This window comes from Spinacia oleracea, chromosome 6, assembly GCF_020520425.1.
Source record: "Spinacia oleracea cultivar Varoflay chromosome 6, BTI_SOV_V1, whole genome shotgun sequence".
NCBI lineage: Eukaryota > Viridiplantae > Streptophyta > Magnoliopsida > Caryophyllales > Amaranthaceae > Spinacia > Spinacia oleracea.
The window spans coordinates 145,097,627-145,121,190 of NC_079492.1; the positions used below are offsets into that span (position 1 = coordinate 145,097,627).

The 23,564-nt window shown below is 36.2% G+C and overlaps 4 protein-coding genes across 10 annotated transcripts; 3 read left to right on the forward strand and 1 right to left on the reverse strand.

Annotated features, from left to right (window-relative positions):
* The first annotated feature begins 1,592 nt into the window (after positions 1-1,592).
* LOC110796425 (uncharacterized) lies at positions 1,593-4,894 on the forward strand. Of its 4 annotated transcripts, none has more exons than XM_022001487.2 (5): positions 1,593-1,815; positions 1,969-2,041; positions 2,709-2,862; positions 3,367-3,408; positions 3,794-4,894. In XM_022001487.2, the coding sequence occupies exons 1-5, from the start codon at positions 1,727-1,729 to the stop codon at positions 4,663-4,665; spliced, it is 1,230 nt and encodes a 409-aa protein (XP_021857179.1). In that variant the 5' UTR covers positions 1,593-1,726; the 3' UTR covers positions 4,666-4,894. The 4 variants fall into 4 exon arrangements, with proteins under 4 accessions (XP_021857179.1, XP_021857187.1, XP_021857195.1 ...); XM_022001495.2 differs by having other exon boundaries at positions 1,675-1,815; positions 1,969-2,016; XM_022001503.2 differs by having other exon boundaries at positions 1,676-1,815; positions 1,918-2,016.
* A 997-nt stretch (positions 4,895-5,891) lies between these two features.
* On the reverse strand, positions 5,892-6,472 carry LOC110794947 (40S ribosomal protein S27-2-like). The gene has a single exon (XM_021999918.2). The coding sequence runs from the start codon at positions 6,351-6,353 to the stop codon at positions 6,093-6,095; it is 261 nt and encodes an 86-aa protein (XP_021855610.1). The 5' UTR covers positions 6,354-6,472; the 3' UTR covers positions 5,892-6,092.
* A 2,833-nt stretch (positions 6,473-9,305) lies between these two features.
* LOC110796415 (plant UBX domain-containing protein 10) lies at positions 9,306-18,214 on the forward strand. Its single transcript, XM_022001477.2, has 4 exons — positions 9,306-10,347; positions 15,798-15,968; positions 16,971-17,174; positions 17,639-18,214. Exons 1-4 carry the CDS (start codon positions 9,529-9,531, stop codon positions 17,867-17,869), a joined length of 1,425 nt encoding a protein of 474 aa, XP_021857169.1. The 5' UTR covers positions 9,306-9,528; the 3' UTR covers positions 17,870-18,214.
* Positions 18,215-19,655: 1,441 nt separating this feature from the next.
* LOC110796404 (probable serine/threonine-protein kinase WNK11) lies at positions 19,656-23,066 on the forward strand. Of its 4 annotated transcripts, none has more exons than XM_056833270.1 (8): positions 19,656-20,251; positions 20,649-20,686; positions 20,876-21,103; positions 21,212-21,432; positions 21,518-21,675; positions 21,774-22,080; positions 22,168-22,585; positions 22,688-23,066. In XM_056833270.1, exons 1-8 carry the CDS (start codon positions 20,183-20,185, stop codon positions 22,866-22,868), a joined length of 1,620 nt encoding a protein of 539 aa, XP_056689248.1. In that variant the 5' UTR covers positions 19,656-20,182; the 3' UTR covers positions 22,869-23,066. The 4 variants fall into 4 exon arrangements, with proteins under 4 accessions (XP_056689248.1, XP_056689249.1, XP_021857161.2 ...); XM_022001465.2 differs by having other exon boundaries at positions 19,667-20,251; positions 22,667-23,066; XM_056833271.1 differs by lacking the exon at positions 20,649-20,686 and having other exon boundaries at positions 19,665-20,251; positions 20,883-21,103; positions 22,667-23,066.
* Positions 23,067-23,564: the final 498 nt, after the last annotated feature.

The following is a 23,564-nucleotide window of genomic DNA, read 5'->3' on the forward strand; positions in this document are numbered from 1 at the left end:
AATGGGTTATAAAAGGTTGTTTTTGGCAAATTTGCCTATTTAATTTTGTTTTTTGATTCATGGTGGTTGCTTTGGTATGGTTGCTTTGACTTTGGTCAAGCCCAATCCAGCCTCTTCCTATGTAAAATTGAAAAACATGTACACCAAACAATGCCCACCCTAGCCTGGCCCGTTTAATTCCGACCTATTCCGGCCAGACAAAATTTAGAATAAGCCCAGCCCAACCAATTTATTCTAACCCGATCCTAACCTGGCCCATTGGACATGTCTAGTATTAATCTTTGGGCACGTAGCATAGGATTTATGTGCTTGATCTAGATCTAGAATAAGAAGTGTAAAAACATAAATAAATTTTTTAATATTTACGTGGTTAGCTTTCTCATTATTATTCAATAAAGTTTTTGGAAACGAAAAAAATCCAAAATTCTCCAGTATGTAGGTTATATTTAGCAGTTTTCACTTTTCAATAAAACCTAAAAACATTGTATACATGCAAAGTTATTAATATAAATGTGAACTTCGAATAAGTTTAAGTTCATAACCCAACTTGTATCATTGGGATATAAATTACGTAGTATAAAATATAAAATCACAAAATCAAAAACCGAAAACCGAAAACCGAAAACCAAAAACTTGTCGGGAAATAGATATTCATCCCTTGTAGAGAGTTGTAACCTGTTGGCAAAGTTTTTGTTATTGCTACCAATTGCATGTTGGTTCAGTGGTGATTGAGGCTGAACTTGGTAGGGAGGACCCGTGTTCGATCCCCCACAATAACAATTGGGAGGGGACTGGAACCTATCCACTCAAAACTCGCCCCGAATTCGCATTAACCCTAAGGGTGTACCGGGTAGTACACCGAAAAAAAAGAAAGTTTTTGTTCTTGCTTGAAAAAAAAAATCAATTGGGCTATACAAATAACAAACACCTATAGGAGTCTCCCCTCTCTCCCTCTTTTCTCTCTTTTTAGGGTTTACAAAAATTAGAGTTTTCTAGGGCGGAAATAGCCAATTTTCTTCGGAAATTTGGTTATTTCCACCCCTTCTCTTTCAATTCTGTTGTGTTTTTGCGTTGGATCACAATAAAACTTCATAGTTTCAGTGTAGTAAGTACCCTATGGTGGGTTTGTTTGTTTCAGTTTAGTAAGTACCCCCTATGGTGGGTTTGTTTCTAGTTAAGTTTTGTGTGTTTAGTTTAATTCAGGTTGTTTCTTTGGTAAAGATTCATGCGGGATCGAAGAGGATGTCAATCTTCCGACTACAATCAGACGAATCAGACGAAAATCATATTTGTCACGGCTACAACAGATCTATAGACCCCCTCGTCAATGAAGGCTGTAAATCTCAGCGATACAAAAGAGGGTATACAGAATGTTTGATATACTACGATCGTAGCTATGGTGAAAGAAAGTGTTTATTTGATTCGATTGTTATGTATTTGTTAGATTTAAATCTTTATATATGTAGATGTCGTAAGACTTTTTATCAATGAATTAATTTGTTTATCAAAAAAAAAAAAATAACAAACACCTTCAACCCACTAGAGGCCCAACAACTTAAACGTAGCCCAATACCTTCATTAGAAAAAACAGTGATTTCACGACTTCACAACTTTCCATTTTCCAGGTTTTTCTGGGACTCCGAATAAACTCTTCAAAGGTGTTCTTCATCTTCTTCCTCATCCTCTCTACTAAAGTTACAGATATTTCAAATTGGCGTTGTTGGAAATGGAGGAAACTATTGCTATCTCTGAAACTGACAATTCCTCTCAGTCTTCGCAGTTTAACTCCGCCACTTCTCGCGTTATCTGCCGTGTGTAAGTTTAACCAAGTTTCATCAATTTGTTGTATTTCTTTTCTAATTGTCACCAAATTCAAATCGACAACTGATCAATTTCAGTAATTTTATTTTGTTCTAGATTTTGGTTGAATGTTTGTTGATTATTCGATGTTCAATTTGGGAAATGTAGATGTCAGAAGCAGTTTTCGCAATATACTTGCCCTCGCTGCAACACCAGGTACTGCTCCCTTCATTGTTACAAGGTATGCGTATTTTTTAGCTTTTAGCAACTATGTTCTTCGTTTTCGTTTTTGCGAATTTAGCTGATTTTGTAATCCCTATATCAATTGAACTCCCTAAATGTTTTGTTGCTGTTCTTGCAATTAGATTATACTCCCTCGCCCTGAAATAATCTTCCTTTTCGAATTGTTAGAAAACATGCTAGGAGTTGTTTGGTTGATAAATACGAAGTGGCGTTTCCTAGCCAATTGTAGAACTCATTAGGAAATAGCAAGTTCTAGCAAATTGTTTGGAAGTGTAATGAGCAAAGAGCTGTATATATAATTATAGATTAGCTCGAAGAAGTTCGAGGTTAGGTTAAGAGGAGTGAGGGATGGGATTATGACCTAATTAGGTAATAGCAAGTTCTAGCAAATTGTTTGGAAGTGTAATGAGCAAAGAGCTGTATATATGAAGTGGAGTACTATTAAGGATATGGCTGGTTTTTGTATTAATTATCAATGTAAACTCAATTGTTTTTACAATAGTCATTTGTTTCACTTGACTGCTTGATCTACTGCTAGCCATAACATTTTCAATCGTATTTATCTAAACCCAAATTCCCTTGGGCTTTCTTATAAGTTTAGAAGTGATTTATGATCTAAGCGATGTTGTGATAGTATCTGAACCATTATGTGGTTGTTTTGGCAGACTCACAGCCTCCGATGCACTGAATCTTTTATGCGGGAGAATGTTGTGGATGGGATGAGGCAGCTACGCCCTGATGACGAGAGCAAGAAAAAGATGCTGGAAATACTCAAAAGATATCATGCTGAAGATGAGGAAGATGACATGGATGAGGATGGTATGTTTCTTTAGGGATTGAGAAGTTCATCTGTTTAATACTACCAATACTGAGGATAGTGTTTGTGAATAATACTAGATAACAGTAATGAGTTAATGCAAAATAAGCATAACAAGGTGGTAGAAATCTATAAGAGAAGCCACAATGGAGTAACTGATTAGGAAGCCGTTTTTGAATTTCCGTTTTAAAATTGTTGCTGGTTGTGAGTGTATTGGTTCCTTTCTTCTTCTTTAATATCATAAGTTTATTACTTGGGTAGTAGTTGTGACTCTTGTGAGTGTTCATCTTCAGATTGCTTGCTCTTAAGTAGCATCTTGTGTTCATTGGAATCCACATATCTCCTCATAGTAATGGTCGAGGCTCTTTAAAAGATTTGTTACTGGTCATTTATGAATTTGAACTTTTTCTATTCTGCATAGTTGCATTTTTCTTTTCTCTAAGCTCAGTTATATTATGAGCTCTTCTTTGAATATGTCATCTTACTCCATATATCTTAAATTGCAGAGGCAACCCTCTCTGAAGAGACAATTGAAACGGTTCTATCAGGTATATCCTTTTCAGTTTCATCTTTCCTAATGGCATTTATTGTAGATAACATATTGTTTGCCTGGTCATTTTAAAGGCAACTATCAACTACACTATCCCTATTGTCTATTGCTATGACCTGCTTCTCATTCTTTTTCAATATTTTCCTTGCACACTGTCTCATTGAAAACTATGCCACTTTTCAATTTCATAGTATTCGTACTTCCATATTAAACTATGAAGTTGAAGACTTTCTTCAGTTTTTGTGAAATGCTTGTTCATTAGAAGCTAGAGACCTTTACTTGTTCATTAGAAGCTAGAGACCTTTACTTGTTCATTAGAAGCTAGACCCTTTATTTTGTTTAAGGAGAGTATATTCGTTTTGAAACATAAAATCTGTTTTCAGGAGGTGAAATAAATTATGACGACCTAACCGCTGAAGAGAAGAAACTTTTCCAAAGAGCTATAGCAACTGGAGAGTTGAGCAAGATGATCGAGCCATGGGAACCATGGTGGTTAAAACCTTCTGCTCGAACAATATCTCTGAGTCACAACGGAACCCAACTTATCCAGCCTTTAACAAGTGGAGAAGAAGCATCAGGATCAAACTCCGATGAAAAAAACCTAGAGAGTGAAATTCCACCTGGACCAGAGACACCATTACCGCCACTTAAGAAGCTTACTTCCGCAGAGCCTTCCCCACTTCTCGCTTTTCATCTGGTTGACATTCTATACAGTTACTGTTTCACCCTCCGTCTTTATAACGGGGATTGGTCATCAGATGCTATCGGAGCTTCCACGGTAGTCACTACTGTATCCTCTGTTTTGGGCCAAAGTGGTCAACCAGAATCCATGTTAGAAACTGTTTCATATTGCTTAGAACAGACTTGTTCTCCGGCGTTTAGACACATGGGTGGTTTACAGTTTGGGTTTGGTGTTATTGATGATGTAGTGTCCCTGATTTCCCTTGGTAGGGCCGGTTTAGTCTGTGGTTTATGCGACCTGCAGAGGATGATTGAGGCAGGAGAGATGGAACTGAAAACCGAGAAATCAAGAAAAGGGACGAGATTAGAGGTCAAGAGCAGGCTTAAATCTGCTGGAAGGAAGATCTACTTTTTATTGTGTTGGGTGAATGAGCAAGACGAAGAAGTTTGGTCTTCTTTGTCAGTTGTTGTTCAGGCTGAAAAGGCTTCCCAGTTGGAATATAAAGGCAACGAAAGGAGGAGATCCGAGAAGAAGACAAATGACGAAAATAGAGCTCTAATAGAAGAGGTTTAATCTTGATAACTTTTGTGTTTCAGATGTGCTATTGCTGTATTATGTTATCAGTATTCAGTAGTTTAGGATTCGGAAGAGTAAAATATAGCTGAGCATAAGATGTACATTAGTTTTTTCTTGTAATAGGTCTTTTGAATGGTCTAAGTTTTTTGGCCAATTTGTTAAAAAGGACCTTTTATAACCCAAATTTTGCGAGAAAGGACCTTATATAATTTTTTTTGTGAAATCACACCTTAACGTAAATTTTTTTGCGAGAAAGGACCTTATATAATTTTTTTTTTGTGAAATCACACCTTAATGTAATTTTTTTTTGCGAAAGACAACCAAAAGTAAATTTCCGGCATTGACTGAGCTTTTTCGGCCATTGACTTGCACGTGAGAAGCACGTGTGACTTTATTTTGCTAATCACACCCAATTTTCCTCCAAAATTCTAAGCTTTAAAACCTAAAGTTGAAAAAAAAAATCGAAATAAAGTCAAGTTTGAAAATTCAAGACTCGGGAAAATCTATGTCTTTAGCCAACGTAAGCCACACGTGCTGCTCACGTGCAAGTCAATGACCGGAAAAGCTCAATCAATGCCGGAAACTTCCCTTAGGTCCTTTCTCGCAAAAAATAATAATTTAAGGTGTGTTTTCACAAAAAAAATTATATAAGGTCATTTCTCGCAAAATTTGAGTTATAAAAGGTCCTTTTTGGCAAATTTGCCAAGTTTTTTCTTCCCCAAAAATACAACTTTGGCTTACATGCAAATATTTGTTTTGGTATAGAGTTATAGACTAGTATTCAAATCTTTCAAAAGACAGGAACTGCGTTTGCTGATAAATTGCTACGGAGTACTATAGTGGTTTTGGTCTATCATATTACTCCGCTATATAGGACTGATGTAAAGATCATATCGCATGGAAGCCATAGATGGTCCTAAGTTATTATGGAAAATTAATAATTGACAACTTTTAACAAACTAGACTAGATACTCCCTCTGTCCAGTACGCAATTTAATATCATAAGTTAGTACATGGGATAGTGGTGACAAAAAAAATTTAGTGGGAAGAGATAGATAAATATAATAATTGTGGGTCATTCCTACTTTAGAAGAGTAATTTACAAAGTTACACAAAAAATCTAGGTAGTAATTTGCAAATTTTCAAGATAGTTTTCTTTCCATATCTGATTTGAACTTGTTTTTTCTGATTTGATAAGGAAAACAACAATTCAATTGCCGATGTTTGTGAAGAAAATTGGCCAGAAACATGATGATCAATAGCATAAACAAATAACAAAGATTCAAAATTTAATTTCCCAAGAACTCTCATGGACACATAAATAAACAATTAATTCCCCATTGATACATCTGAAAAAAAAACCCTAATTAATCATCACATCTTTATTTCCCTAATAAACAAAAATCCTCCAGATTAAGAACATATTAATCTGCCTTTCGGCGAAAGGAGCAACCCTCAGTAAGCCTAGCTTTACCACCAGTAGGCTGACAAATAACGGTCTTACAACTAGGGCACATAATCACAGTCTGAGAATGGCTGAACACAGTTGTAATGAACAAGCAACCTTGGCACTTTACGTCCATGAAATACGAGTTCGGAGTCTGCACCAATCTTTTCAGTTTATGCTTCCTCTTCTCCAACTCCGCCGGCGGGTTCAGCAAATCTATGTCGTTCTGTAACACCATGTTTGTGAATTTTAATTTGATTTGATTTGCTCCTTAATTTTCTGAGTAAGAATAATATGAATATGATTTAAGAGAAAAAAGAAGAAGCAGTGTAGAGGTGTTATAGTCTACTTGTCTTGGCCTCCAAGGTGTGTTATAAGTAGGGTTTAGGGTTTTAATAAATAGAGTTTATGGAAAATCAAATTCGTTAACCTTATAGGCTTTGGGTTTATGGGTTGCAAATTAAACTCGTAATGACAAAAGTTTGGGCTTCAGATGGATGTTGCGTTGATCGATCCATAATGTTGAGAGGTCGATATATTTAGTCTGTAAATCACTTCTCTATATCTAGGGGTGTAAACGAGCCGAGCCGAGCCGAGCTTTACCCTGTTCATGTTCATGTTCATGTTCATTTAACTTATGCGAGCTCGAGCCCGAGCCCGAGCCCGAGCTTTTAACCGAGCTCAAAAATCTGTTCAAGCTCGGTTCGTTTAAAAGATTTTGTGTTCGCGAACTGTTCGTGAACGACTCATTTATTAATCGAGCCGAGTTTATAAACGAGCTTTTTTCATGAACGAGCATTCTTAAACGAGCTTTAGAGTATAACCACTTGAAAATCTAACAAATTATAATCATATCTAATAATAAAGATTAAAGTACATTACTTTATTTAATAAACAAACTAATAATTTAAAAAGAGTCAAAGAGCACTAATTTAGCAATTAAAATTTTATTTCAAAATATTTTTATTCTATTACAGATTTCAAAAGTCAAAAACATGATTTTTATTTATATTTGAAAAACGTATATATGGTAAAATATGATACATAATATAACTAGACGAACTTGTTCACGAACATAAATGAATGAGTTGTTCATGAACATAAATGAACGAGTTGTTCATGAACTTAAATGAACGAGCATACCTATGTTCATGTTCAAGCTCGTTTATTAAGCGAGCTTCAAAAGTTGTTCAAGCTCGGCTCGTTTAATAAATGAACGAACATGAACGAGCTTTAAACGAGCCCGAGCCCGAGTAGTTTATTGACCGGCTCGGCTCATTTACACCCCTACTATATCGATTATAATGACTATAAAAATAAAAAAATAAAAAAAAAATTATTTTTATTTTTTCCAATTCAGTTGTATTAAGTTTAGTTCTGTTCAAATTAAATCAATTCAATAGATCGATTGTAATGCACTATCAAAATAAAATAAAAATAAAGCCTTTTTTTTCTAGTTAAGTTGTAATCGGTTTAGTTCCGTTTAAATTCATTCAATTCAAAAGAACATGGATTAAGTTGAAAATCATTAGTAGGCAGGAGAAATCAAATCCCACCTACTAACTCTCATGCCTGGGTAATAGTTTGGTGGGATTAGGAGGGATTTAATCCCAGTTCTCATAAATTATCTTATCTACTAGCTCTAAACAAGCAACCAAAACATATGCTTTTTTTTGGATTCACCTACTTTTCTAAATAAATGCCACACCCTACATGAAAGTGGCCCATATATACCGTGAAGGAAATCGTGTGGCGGATTGGCTAGCCAATCAAGGAGTCTTGCAAGAGAGTAGCATCAACATTTTACAAGTAGTCCCTGTAGCTTTACGTAGAATCTTAGATGAGGATGTCCGAGGTGTAGCTTTCCCTCGTTTCATACCTCCATAGGTTTTAAGCCTTGCTTTTAATTCTGTTGTTTTTTCTTTACTTTAAGTTACCTTCATTTGAATAAAAAAAAAAGAAATTCTTTTGAGTGTTATCCTTTTCCATTGTCAATACACGAGTTTGATATTTGTTTCTGAGGTGAATAAATAACTCATCAGTAAGACAATAACAAAAAAAAATTAGATGAAATGACAAACATTAAAAAAAACACCTATGAACCGAAGCCACATCTTGTACGAGTCACAACTTACAACTAAGGCTCTTCTCTCCACCTTATTTTCACTTATTTCAGGTCTGATAAGATAAGATAAGATAAAATAAGATAAGGTGAGGTAAATATTACATAAGGTAATACTATAAGTTTCAATAAGATAAGATAAGATAAGGGTCAATAAGATAAGATAAGATAAGGGTCAATAAGATAAGATAAGGGTCAATAAGTTCAGATAAGATAAGATAAGATAAGGGTCAATAAGATAAGATAAGATAAAATAAGATAAGTTCAGGGCCAATAAGATAAGATAATATAAGATAAGATAAGTGAAATTCAGGTGAAGAGAACACTACCTAATAAGCTAGAATTCTGAGATTGAGGTGATTATGAGACTATGAGTATAATATAAGAGTACTATGAGTATAATATATGAGTACTTCGAAGCCACAACTAACAATTGGGGTGATTATGAGACTATGAGTACAAAGTGCACTTCTACAATAAAGGAATAGTAAGAACAATACTAATATATGAACTTGTAACACTTGTGATAAAATACCAATTTATTTTTATTTTTTCGCCCAATTTAATCTCTTTCCATCTAATATCTTAATAAATTCGTCAATTCTACTCATTTTATCTCTCCCACGTTACCTTAATGGGTTTTACATGTTCAATAAAGAAAATTAGAACAACTCGAATTAAACGAAGTATTTTCTTATTTTGTACTCCGTATTCCATAGTTTTAAAGGAAGGTTGTGGGTTCGATGACTAATATAAGACAAATATTTTTTTCCAATGTAATTATTAGTGTGATGAGATATATATGCGTATATAGACACCGATTTTTTAATAGTACTTTTCAAAATGAACCAGTTTAATTTATTTTATGTCATACTTTGTATTATGTAATTATCAGAAAATGTCTACCATATTTCAAAATTTTAGATACGCCACTGTACAGAGTAATATCCTATTATCTTGGCACGGAGTACGAAGTTGTTATAAACTTATAATTACTTCAATTAATAGCGCAAGGACTCAAGGAGTAGCTACTAGTCAAATGGCATATCTGTAATTTTAACCCATCCGTTGCCAACATTTCCGGTACCCTCCGTTCTTCTACCGTCACTTTCCTCTCCCTCTTCATGTCTGATCATTTTTCTCACCATAAACCTCTCTGAAAAGTCAGAAAATATCCAAAAAAAAAAGCTCCATTAACAAATTACACAGATAGAGGAGAGAGAAAATCATCATTTTCCGACGCCGACAATACTCGAGTATATAGAAATCTAGGGTTTGATAGACTGCAAAAATGGTGGATGCGAGCGATAAATTGGCGTATTTTCAAGCAATTACAGGGTTAGAAGACACAGATTTATGCACAGAGATTCTCGCCGCTCATAATTGGGATCTCGAGCTCGCAATCGCCGCTTTTACGGGTAATCCTGATACATCAGAACCTCCATCTGATGTCGGCAGCAGTGGCCAACAATCTCTGCCTAGTGCGTTTCCAGACGACGCCGTTGTAAGTTCCGATTATGATGCCGTTGTAAGGTCCGATTTAACCCCTGGAAGCCCTAGTTTAGCGTGGAGGGTTATAACTCTTCCCATTTCGGTTGTTTCTGGTGGTCTAGGGTTGGTCTCCGGCGCGGTTGGGCTAGGGTTATGGGCCGCCGGTGGGGTATTGTCTTATTCGATTGGGATGTTGGGCTTGGGGGCCCGCCGGGGTGTGGAATCGTCGTCTTCTGCTAGCCCATTGGTTCAGGTATCGTCTTCGGCTACCGAGGCGATGGAGTTTGTGGCAGCATTGGAGAGAGAGTATGGGTCTGCTATGAGGGTGAACTTTGTTTCGGAGGGGTTTATGGATGCGCTTCAGCGGTCAAGGCACGCATATAAGCTGTTGTTTGTGTATTTGCATTCGCCGGATCATCCTGATACGCCCATGTTTGTGGAGAGGACGTTGGGGAGTGAAGTGTTTGCCGATTTTGTGAATGAGAATTTTGTGGCATGGGGCGGTAGTATTCGTGCTTCTGAGGGATTTAAGATGAGTAATAGCTTGAAAGCATCTAGGTTTCCTTTTTGTGCTGTTGTTATGGCTGCTACTAATCAGCGGATTGCTTTGCTTCAGCAGGTAGGATTGCTGGTTTTTGCTAAAGTTCATTTGCTTGATAATGTTGTTGATTGTAGCTTTAATTGCAATTTACCTGGTTTTTATTTTTATTTTTTATATGACTACTTGGTGACAAGTGAGAACTTTTGATATGTGATTAGTTTTGTTCTAGGTTGGGGTAGCATTGGAGGTTTAATTTGGTTGTTGGAAGAATATAAAGTGGGTTTTATGATAATTGCATTGTAATGTACTCTAGGTGCTTAGTTGGGCTAACTTCTTGTCGTGATGAATAAGTTGTAGTGGCAGTATTTGTAAGTTGCTAATCAACTGATTATCCATGATAAAGTTAATTTTAGCTGAAATATTTTGTTGTATAGTAGTATGATCAAGTGTCTGTCTTTTGTGTTTAGTGTGTGTAATCCATTTCGTTTGGCATCATTGGAAGCAAGTCCTATCTAGTTGGTGATGTCTGCAAGTGCATGTTTCACTGTTTGAAAGCTTTGTTTATAAGTATTGGTGTCATTGCTTGTATTGCTAGGTAGAATGTACATTGCATTGAAGTTGATATAACCTTTTACTTGAGGTTTGATGGCTGTCTGTGCGAGCCTTATTTGGACTGTGGTCGGGCATGTCGATCATGAAAGGCATTTTGGATATAAGGAGAAATAGGCATCAACAAGCAAAAACAAGCCTTTCCGTTGAACTAATTTCTGCAGATCTACTTTTGTGCTTCATCTTGTTATAAGTATTTTGGAAGGGCCCTTAAGTTTTAGTTGTAAATCGTACTAGGTTAAGGGTGCTTTCTATTATCAAAACTTATTTTAGCTATAAATTGTACTTGAGCATCCCTTATTTTTCTGAACTTATCTAAAGTAACTGGACTTATTTTTCCTAAATTAAGTAGAAATAAGGTGAACATCTTAGGGCCTAAAAGTGCACTCTTTGGACTTACATACGGAGTACTTATTAGCATAGCCTCACATAGAGAAAACCTGTGTCATCAAAAATGACCAAATGAGCTATCTAGCTGACCTGGCTGGCACAACAAAGCCACAGACTTTTTGATAGAACATGTAAAGGTAGGACGTCTATTACTGTTAATTTAGTTTGTGCCTAGGGTCCTTTTTGGCAAATTATTCAGATCAAGTGGTAATTTATTTACCAACCAGCCTATTTTCATTTAGAAATTCTACTCTCTGAAATTCTGGGTAATCTATACAAATTTCGTAAAGTTTCTCTGCTATTGGTTGCCCTTTAATCTTCCTTGAACTAAACAATGAATCAATCAATCAATAGTTGCACCATATGGAAACATGGAATTATTCTTCAACGAGTTTGAATTGAAGAAAGACTGGTAAGGAGGGTTGTGAGAGATAACTGTGACTTCGAGGAAGGTGCATTTCGGCTCATTTCGTATCTGGATGCAACTTAATTAACACTAAGCATTGGCTCGCAATTCCTAGATTTTTTATTCTTTTTTGACGTGGAGTAGTTTGCAAGGAATTTCTTTGCTGGAAATATCTTTCTACTGAAACCTTTTTCTTTACAAATTGGATGTTTGTGAAACAAGACGAGTCTGCATTTTTGTGTGTGTGTGTATGTGTTTTTGGGTCTGGGACCTACGAAGCCCAGGTGCGCCTCCCAGGTACCGAATCCCGTACCGGGTACGGGTACGGGACGGGTACGCCCCAAAAACGTCCCCGGGCCGAATCTTAATAGTGGGTACGCGGGTGGGATTTGGGTACGGTTGGGTTCGTTTTCGGGGACAGGTGGGTACACATTCGGGGTTGAAATCACGAATGCAGGGGTATTATGGTAGCTGGGAAGCCCAAAATCATAAATTAGGGTTTTATTTTCAAACTCACCAAATTGGTCACCTGCGTCATTGGTAAGTGGTTGTTGGTCGTCGCCGCCGGTTGTCCCAACTTCGAGGAAGTCGTCGGTTCTTCCTGTTCGCCGCTTCGAGGAAGCTTCGAGGAAGTCGAAGTTCTCTTCGAGAGTTCGAGGAAGTCGCCGCCTCGCCGGTTCTTCTTCTACGCCGTCGTCTTCTCCGTGTTTCCCTCAGTCCTTCGCCGGCGATGAGTATTGATTAACTTTCTCTGTTTTTTTTTGCCTTTTTTTATTGAGGGAGAAAGGCTGGAATCCTCGTTATTTTTTTTGTTTGTTGCTGTTTTCTTTTCTTCTTTTTTTTTGGATGGGTGAGTGGGGGGAATACAATTGTCACCCACTAAAGTAAAGATGACTTAATGTCTCTAGTTTTGTTAAAGGGAAACTATCTTTATTTGTTGAGTAAAGACTGATGAGTATGAAACATTATTCTTTAATAATCTAATTTTAATTGTGATTGAAATAATGTAAATTAATAAGCTTATTTCCATTTAATTTACAAAAACTAAATTTAAGGTAATATTATACATTAAATGTATTATATTTATTTATTTATTTATTTATTTTTTGCCGAATCCAAGCCGTACCCGTTTTTAGAAATTTTGATTTTGCCGTTTTCTGTCCCCGTATCCGTACCCGTATCCGTATCCGTGCTACTTAGTCTGGGACTATGGGGAGAAGGGTGCCTAGGGCTGATTGTGTGTTAGAAACTTGTTGTGGAGTTTGGTAGGGGTCTCTAGGAGGAAGTGTTATGTCATTTGGGCAATGGATCGAGGAAGGAGAGAGAAATGAGAATCGATTGGTGGAGGTCCATTGATGGTGAATAAGCTGGTTACTGATTGCTAAATGGAAGTGGAGATTGTTTGGACGAAATTGTCGGGTTCAGAAGGATTCTTGGCAAAATCTAGAAATGTGACATGTTTGTTGCTCTAAGTTGAGTTATGGCATATTTAATTTGGTTGGGAAAATGTGATATGGGTTTTAGTCGCACATCATTTCACAAGAGTGCCTCATTATCTTACTCGTGAATCAACTAGTAATCAATGTGATGTACATGTTTAAAGTTTTTAACCCAGCTTGTTAATGTATATCTTGATCATCGCTTGACAGTTTTCTGTTTTGGTTCTTTGTGGGTGTGTGAAGTGGTTAAGTTCAGCATTTGACTTAGGCCGGGCGGCCCGGGTGTTACTTCCCTTAATAACTCTCCACTGTCCAGTATCGGTGTATTGCAACCATTTTTAAATCGTTTTTTTTTTGTGTGTGTGTGTGTGGCAAGTAACATTTTAAATTGTTTTTTAACTTCTAGGGTAACCCTAGTGAAACAAATTCGGAGTTTTCGAGAATGTCTGGGATAAGCTGTGTTGCTGCTTTTCATCTAACTTTACCTTCATGTTGACGGCAGGGTAACAGTATCAATAACCTTATCTTTCTCTTGCCCACTCACTCCTTATGTTCTGCTCTCCTGCCACCGCGATGCTCTCTCTCTATCTTGGCCTTCTTCCTCTTCCAGTAAAATCCAAAGGCTGAAGTGTGTGGTTTATTTTCCTCCAGATTTTCCTCTTCCAGTTTCAAATCCTACAAAACCAGCCTGCTCCTTGCCTTCTCAATTAGAACCACCAAGTGTACCCAATAGTATCAATTTGTCCACCCCTCACGAATCTCCCTGCTGAAAATGGAGCACTTAAGCAAAATTTTCTTAGGGTGGCTTTGCAAGTGAAATTCGCTGCTCCTTAACGATAAATTTGAGCCTATAGTTACAATTTAACACCCTAACAGGGATATCTTATCGCAATTAGGTGATATAGCAATTTATGAGTGTGGCTATTGGGGTGCAAGCCAGGTATTCAGGGAGGTGGGGGTGTTTAGCAGAATAGCACAGTTGTTCTGATTGTGTTGGCTTGAATCGAACTTTTGCATTTCTTGGGTGGAAAAAAAGATGTCTAGTTGATTCTACTTCCTAATTCTGTGTGCTCAGAACTTGAAGTTTGATATGAAGCTGCAGTGGCATGGAAGTGGGTTGAGATTATGGGAGAGAGTGAGTGATGGGAATGAATGTAATAAGGAGGAAGAAGACTAGCAAAGATAGAGAGAGTGTCAAAGGAGGAAGAAGACCAGGACGATAGAAGGAAGAGAGTTGGAAGCAGAAAGCAGGCCAGACAGATAGAACAAGAGGGAATTGGCGGGTATATTTGTCAGGATCTGATTATTTCTTTGGGGATAGAGGAATGGAGGTGAAATTGAAATGGAATTTGAACTTCAAAGAATGGGAGAGGGAGGAAAAGTTTCTTAACAACGGTTTACCTGACCTCATCAATAGTGATTATTAAGGTCATTTATGTACTAACACTAATCTTCGGGCTTTTGTTAACATTGCAAATGCGTGGTTATTTTATCCTAGGCTACTAAGAACTTTACGTTTAAAGAAACCAGGTGAAGAGTGGATTTTCTGGACTTCATGTTTTTAATTTCACTTTTCCGAGAAGTAGTGATTTCTTAAAATGATCGTTTTCATGACAATTCTTTTAACACGTAAATCGATGACCTTTCTTTTTGAATTGGTGGTGGAGAAGAAATATCATTTGGAAATATGAATGATCTACTTTAGGCTCATGTTATATCTTTATATTAGCTTTTGTTGGCTCTCTATCAAACACCCCCCCCCCCCCCCTCCTCCTCCCCTGGATCGAACCTTGTAGAAAATATCACTGTCTTTATTATGTCCCTTTATTGGCTAGATGCAGGACAATTACAGCCTTTCTCTATATTTGTATTAAGGCATATGGCTGCTTTAAATTTTCTTTCAGCTGTTTGAAGTGAGGTATGCTGTTGCATCTTACCATGTTTATTGTAATGAATTGCAATACATGTTGTGGGTGTTCCAGAAGTAGTTTCTGTATTAATTTAGACTGGGCTAGCATAAGGCTACAAACATCTGAATTTCAAATATAGGCCTGCAGTTATTGTTGATGTTGAGTCTTGTAAGAATTTGCAATAAGTTGATGCCATTGTGCTGTCTGAGAACTCTTTCATAATAGGAAATCAATAAACAAAGTTTAAAACTTTCAATAGATTTCCTTGCCTGTGGAAACAAAGTTGTTACTAACACTTGTGGTCATCATGTTACACCTAAGTCATTTAGTTCAGTCACGTCCATCATTAGCTGGTTGTTGGTGTTTTCTCTCTCTCCTGTTGTGTGATTATTGGGTGTATCTGTTCTGCTCAACTTATCTAGATAGCAGAATCCGGTTTGAAATAATTGACAAGATTGACTGGACCAGTAGTTCTATAACATTTTGGATCTGATGATGGGATGTGTAGTCTTTGATAATACTGTCTCATACCCTGATGCGCTGCTGTGAGTTTCAGAGGCTAATGATGTGCTAGCCTTTCTTTGGGTTGGTACATATACGTGTGTTTTAATTCTTGTCAGCATTTAGGTAATCTTTAGTCCGAATGTAATCGTTTTATTCTACGTGCGAGTGTGTGCTGTCATTAACTAGTTGATTTATGCTGTTTCATTGGTATTCGGCGACCTACTTCATTCGCCTATTCTAAATTGTTCGTAATTTATTGCTCTGCTGCAGATTGAGGGCCCAAGATCTCCTGAAGAGATGCTTTCTATGTTACAGAGAGTTCTGGAAGAAACTGCACCTGTACTTGTCTCAGCCAGGGTTGAAGCTGAGGAGAGGAGGACCAACATACGCTTGAGGGAAGAACAAGATGCTGCTTACAGGGCTGCATTAGAAGCTGATCAGGTACCACAGAATAATCTTTTGCTGTTGTATGTATAATGTATTTGTCTACTTGGTCGTGATGCCTTTGAGTCTTCAACCTTTTCACTTTGTACAACTGGGTCCGTGTTTGTGCCTGAAGATTGCCTACTCTTCCTTGAAATAGTTTCATGGGTTCTAAAAAGGAAAAAGTGCGATTTTTACATTTTTTGGAGGTGTCTTGTAAAGTTTTTGCAGATTTTTAAACAAATATTTTTATGAATTCGGTTGCTACAATGTGGTTTCAAAATTTAAAGGAAGATTACTATTGTTGCTGTATGTACGATGAGATGGTTATAAGATTCTTTTTTAGAACTAAAGATGGTTATAAGATTTATAACTTGTTACTTTGCTTGTAATATCAGGGTTTTAGTGTTCCATAGACATGTAAGGTCCATAGGTCTTAGCAGAGTCTGTGATAGCTCAAAAGGTTTTGTGATGTGTTATTGGTAATGGCAAAGCCAAGATAAAAAAGTATCAGTGGATTCAAACAATAAAGTAGTTTTGGGAGAACATGTTAATTAGAGTGAAAGTATACCAGAAAGATATAAATCACTATAATTAATCCATGATACACTAGGAAAGAACTTGATTGCTAACTCAGCTATTGTTTCTGTCCTCCTATATATTCCCCTCGTTGAGGATCAGTTTTTACATTGTTGCAATCCTCATATAAAGGATATGATAACATTTATTTTTTAACAAAAGGACCCTTTATAATAATAAGCTGTGCTATTTCTTTCATCTCCTCATCTGTCTATTAAAGTAGTGGGTTATTGGGAAAATTAAGCATGCAAGAACATATACTTCTATATTTGGGAAATTGACAATGTTAATTTTTTTTAACATCTAAAATCGTACTATATACGTGACTATTTTTCCGGGGACGGTGTTGTATCTAAAGAATCTAAAATTTCAACCCCTCCATATTGTGGGTATGTATTCCATGGCATTGCTGTTTGAATATTACATTAATTCTCCTCCCAGGCTAGGGAACAACAGAGGAGAGAAGAACAAGAGAGACTTGAGAGGGAACGGGCTGAAGAGGAGCGAAAACTCCGGGAGGAAGAAGAGGCACTTGAGAGAGAAGCACGTGAAGCAGCTGAAAGAGAAGCTGCTTTAGCTCGTAGAAAGCAGGAAAAGGCTTTGTCTCTAGGTGCTGAACCTGAGAAAGGACCTGACGTTACTCAAGTAAATCCCATCTTTATCTTGCAACTGTTTTCTTCTTTCCTATCATATACTGATAATTTTGTTTCAAGATTGCTTTTATATGATGGCGGTTACCTTTTTCCTATTATTTGGTGATATTTGGTTGACATGAAATACCATGGGAAGTATGACTTCCTAGGAAGTGGAAGATTGTAGGGTTGTTTGGTTTACAAAAACATGGGAAGTCACACGTCCTACAAAATTGAGGAAGTTGCTTACCTAGGTTCTCCTAGGTAAGTGAAACTTCCTATGGGAATTTACTTCCCATGTTTACCAAACAATACCATCTAATCCTAGGAAATGCTTATACATGGGAAGAACTTTTAACTAGGAAATTCTACTTCCCAAGATCATCCAAACGACCCCTTGGTTTAGTATTTCTCATGCTTTGTTTCATCATATATTTGCTAGATCGACCATCTTTTACATCTAAATTTGATTAACAGGTTTTGGTGCGATTCCCAACTGGAGAACGTAAAGAGAGGAGATTCCAAAGCAGTGCAACAATCCAATCTTTATATGACTATGTTGATTCTTTAGATTGCTCAAACTTCGAGAGCTACAATCTAGTCTCCAACTTCCCCCGAACAGTATATAGTCCAGAAAAGCATACTTTGACCCTGAAAGAAGCAGGATTGCACCCTCAAGCAAGTCTTTTCGTGGAGCAAAACTTGTAAGCAAAAATGTCATCCATCAATCAACACTGTTTACAACTTATGATATCGGAGTTACGTAAGTCTCTTTTATTCAGTCTATGTCTATCAAATAATTCTGATGATTTATATGCGATGTATTTCTCACAAATTCATAGCCATTTACGCTCAAGTAGGTGAAAATCAGAATAAGGAATGTTTAGTTTTTGTAACGACCCTATAAGTTTGGTACTTGTAGGGAAATCTTTAGATATCCTTTTGCTGGAAAGAGTGTTGTATATAGCAGCAGTATAGCTATTGTGCTAGAATGTGTTGTTAGATTTGTCACCTTCAGAAACACATAATACAATCGACTATTTGTGACGGCAATTTGATGCGGTTGACAAAGAATGCACAGGATTTTCTGGCTTTTTTTTAATTTAATTTAAAGAAAATTTGGATGATTCGGTATTTTATTGGATTTAATCACAATTCACACACTATTATTAGCTACAAAACGTTGACAATTTCATATCATTGGTTTTTCTAAAAACCAAAATTAGTTGGTTATTTATGTTTTATTTCTAATTCAAAGTCACAATATCTCTTTCAACTCCTTGTACTATATCATTGTAGTACTTGTTAATTAGTATTTTCTATGTTTTTTTAGTATTGTTATATTATCTTTTTAAATTGTGACCTATTTTTTTTATTCTTTACAAAAAGTGACTGATATCACGCAACAATTATTGAGTTATGTATATATTTTTTAAAATATGCGCATTTTATAACTTACCAATATATAGTAAGTACGGAGTAATAAGTATAAATAATCATCCAAAGTAGGTGTTGGCAACCCAAAACCTTGATTGATAGAGCATGACGTTTAAAAAATGTCGGATAATGTTTAATTGAATGTTTCTATAGAGGATTATCATTTTCAAGTGGTTTGTAAAAAGGTAGTTTTTTAACTTTTTGTTTTGCAATTGACTTATAATCTCGATAAGGAGGGTGTGTTTTGTAGCTAATCAGGAGAATGGGTTGTGAGACGTAAGATTTATAATTAATTAAATTAAATTAAATCCCACATACAATTTTAGAAATGTGTTTATGAATCAAATTTATAAGAATATTACGATATTAATGATATTTCTATATAGTTTGTCGAAAACTCTAAACATTTTGTCGCATATACTCATAAGATAAAAAGGAAATAAATCATGATAAATATCAGGGGAAAAAGCTCACTAGACACGTTTGTATAAGCTTACTAACACGATTATTATTAAGGAAAATATACTCCGTAATATTATGGTCGAACATTAATTTTTTACTTTAGGTGCAAATGAGCCATAAAGACAATGTAAATTATAAATGATGGAGTATTGCAGGAAGAATTTAAATCCATGACCTATCGTACACATGCTCTCGGAACACTTTACCAAAACATCATTCGTTATGTTCTTATATCTTACTTACATACCAATTGTCTGTTAATTCAATGGTGATTGAGGCTGAACTTGGTAGGGAGAAACTCATGTTCGATATCCCGTAATAATAATTGGGATGGGATTGAAACATATCCATCCAGAACTCGCCTTTCGGGTGATAAAAAAAAAACATCTTACTTACATTTATGATGAACATATGTATGGAATTATGTAATCCATAATCCATATCCACCGGCCACAAATGCATAGTTATCGTACAATAGTGGAGTAGTGACAAAACACAAAAAAAACAACCACAAAAACAAAAGAAATCTTTATGAAAGTGCGTGGGTCCAAAGAATGTTATGACACTGTTAAAGACCTGACCGCCACGGGGCTCCTCAGGTGTTATAAATGTCGACGGACTACTCTTTTTATCCACCCACAATTTCTCATTCTTTACGCTCCTCAATTTTCAATTTCAAAAAGCCCAAATTCCCAAATTCTAGGGTTTGTTTTTCCAGAGATCCTCAAATCATGAATCTGTTCTTCTCAAATTAAGATTTGTTCTTCTCTAATTCTAGGGTTTGAAACAATTTTTTCATTTCCTGTAAACAAATTTTGATTGTGATATGGTGATTTTAGGGTTGGTATGAGAGAGTTACGAATCTCGCCGTTTATGGATTCTCGAGCTTTGAAATTACGAATGGATTCATCGAAAATGGATTTAATCGCGTGTCGAATCGGCTTTAAATCGTCGTTTGACTCGTATTTAATCGCTTGCGAAGCGTTTTTTGAAGCAGCGATGTTGATTTCGATTCCCGTTGAAGACGTTCTTTGATCGTTTGTTTGTTTGTTTCTGTTTTCTCTTTCTCCTCTCGATTTCCTTTCCTTTCTGAAATCAAATAAGATTTCTACGACATCGTCCATGGCGAAGCCACTTTCTGATGATTCTGACGGCATCGTTGAGAGGGATCCCTCCGGCCGATACGTTCGGGTATGATTCCTTAATTTCGCTATATTTTATATATATAATTTGGTAATTAGCTATTGATTAGGGAAACATTGGATATTTTTTTTATTATTCTAACCCTAATTTCTGGAAATTTTCATCATATTGCTTTAGATCAAAGTGATTGTTGATTGTCGCCTTAAGCCTGATTTTTTATTGTTCAATAAATTCCATGCCTTTTTTGAGTTAATATTATTAACCTTATTTTTTATTATCGGATTGCCGATTGTTGGTGTTATTAGAGAAACTCGGAGTAGAGATATAGTGTTAATGAACTTGCAGGCTTTGTTTTTTTTAATGTTTGTTTACTGAAGTATTATGTTTTATTTTATACATTTGTGATGATAGTTTCTTTTTTTTCTTGTTGTCTCTTACTCTTCAGTATTCTGAAATCCTGGGGAGGGGAGCATTCAAGACTGTGTATGATTTCTTTCCCAGCCCTTTGGTTTTATGTTATTCTTTTCTTCATTTTTTCGCGATTTTTTTAGGTTAAAGGTAGCTAATAGTGATCGCTTTCCTAGCTTTGGATAGGGAATCAAAATTGACCATTAATTATTTTTTCCCCTAAATTATTTTGTGTGTGTTTGTTTGTGTTATTTTGCTTAATAGTTACAAGGGATTTGATGAGGTCAATGGAAAAGAGGTTGCCTGGAATCAAGTCGACATTGATGATGTGCTACAGTCGCCGCAACAGCTGGAGCGGTTGTATACCGAAGTTCACCTGTTGAAGTCCTTGAAACATGTAAATATCATAAAGTTGTACCATTCTTGGGTGGACGATGGTAGTAAGACTATCAACATGATCACTGAGTTATTCACTTCCGGAAACCTGAGGCAGTGAGTGTTTTTCTTTTAACTCTCAGTTGCTAATAAATCTACATGTATATATATATATGTGTCCACTTTTTCAATCCCTTGTAATGTTGTTACTTTAATATTGTTTAGGTATCGTAAAAAACATAAGTATGTTGATATGAAAGCTATCAAAAAATGGGCAAGGCAGATCCTCAGTGGTTTACAATTTCTTCACAGTCAAAGTCCATGTATCATACACAGAGATTTGAAATGTGACAATATCTTTGTTAATGGGAACACTGGGGAAGTTAGGATTGGGGATCTAGGATTGGCAACTGTTATGCAGCAACCTACTGCTCGGAGTGTTATTGGTACTTCCAAATCCGATTGCTAGTATATTTTCTCGAACAATTCATATAGTTCATGTATGTAACCTACGGTCTCTTCTTGACACAGGTACACCTGAATTTATGGCCCCTGAATTGTATGATGAAGAATACAATGAACTTGTCGACATTTATTCTTTTGGTTTGTGCATGTTGGAGATGGTAACTTGTGATTACCCTTATTCTGAATGCAGAAATCCCGCACAAATTTACAGGAAGGTTACCATGGTAGGTGCCTACTTCAATTAGCTTGCAAGTTGATAAATATCTATTTATATTGTAACTCCTGTTTTATGACTTTTATTTTCTATTTGGTCTTCTTCCAGGGTGTCATGCCAGCTAGCCTTAGCAAAGTAACTAACCCGGAGATGAAGAAGTTCATAGAGAGTTGTCTGGTTCCAGCATCTTCGAGACCATCGGCAAAGCAATTGTTGAAGGACCCATTTCTTGCAAGTCCAAGTCCTCTTCCCGTGAACACAGTTGGACATCAAGTAGCCCATTCTATGGACATAGACAATCCTCATCGTATTAGTTTTAAATTAAAGGTTAATGATGACAAGACCTTCAAGTTAATTGGAGAGGTGGAAGATAACAATTCAATTTCAATGACCTTCTTGTTTCCTGATACAGCTGGTAAAAACCGAAATTCTAGCTACCCTTTTGGTGAGATGTCTTGGTATATATCTTGATGGAAACTGAGTTTTATGTTATTTGTATCAGGTCGTAAGAAGAATGTACATTTTGTATTTGACCTCCAAAATGATGTCATCCCTTCCATTGCTTATGAGATGGTTGAAGTGATCGACGACTTATCTGGAGAAGATTTGCTTCCAATAGTTCAGTTGATGGAGCAGCTTATTGCAAGATTGTTGCCTCACTCTAGGTCCCCTTCTAGTTCCTGCCATACTGAATTCACCAGTACACTTGAGGAATTATCTGGTTCAAGCAGTACCACGAACTCACCCAAGTATCCATTAGAATCTGGAATGTTCAAGGTCTTAACAGAGGTAACTGGGATTGGAAAAGACCATGGTGCTGGGGAATCTCTTGTTACAGGGATGACGATTGAACACAATCGCGTAAATTGCTCTCATAAGCCTGGTTCAAGTGCTTGTGATTGCTGTAAATTTTCGAACAGGTATTAGTTGTAGTGTTTTTGGAGTGTTAGACTTGTTGCTATATTTTTGTTCTTAAACATATTCATTGTTACCTGATGCAGTTTAACTTTGGATGGTTTGAGGTTATCGAGCATGTCTTCATTAACACAGATGGAAAAAGATCTTCACAACGAAGAACTGGAACAAGAGCTTGTTGCAATTGATTGTCAATACAACGAATGTATCCGTGAACTCTTGAGGAAAAAGGAGGCGGCAATTGAGTATGCTAAGAAGAGGTGGGCTTCTCGGAAAGTTGATTGTTGAAATTTCTATTCTAGTTTAGGATTTCACCATAGGAGAGAGTGCAAAAACATTTTTTTAGTCTTAGCATTTTGGAAGTTTTGATTGTAGAGTTGATTTTTTTAGTTTTTATCCTTTATTACTTGTTCATTTAAAAACCGTTGCCAAGCAGCAATGTTGTAAATTTATTTGAGTGGCAATGAGATGATGTTTTTTCTGTCAGGCTAAAAATATTCTTGAATGTTGATGCGCTGAAGCCTGTCAGGGAAATAGATCAACATGTATTCAGAAAACTAAGTTTTCTTCTCACATGTGAGTAGGAATCGGCCAAAGATTGCAGAAAAACAGTTCAGACCTCAATTTCCAAAACCTGTACGGATTATTCTTGCGTGGAACTGGTTCACAATAATATTAGTATGGATCCAAAATCAATAGTTTACTCTAGCATCTTTTAACCCTTATTGTTCTTAAAAGCAAATTTTCACTTAAGATCACATTATTCAAACACAATATGTATCAACGACACTAATTTGATTTTTTTTTTTCATAATATCCTAATAAAATACCAAAATAAATTAAGTGTGGATCAAGTCCATTTAAGAATTGGTGAACCTGTACTAAGATTAGTCAGGCAAGTGTGTATGTATATCACTGCATATATTCTGACTGCACAAAATTAGGAAGTTACAGAGAAAAATGCACTTTTAGTATTTCAGAGAG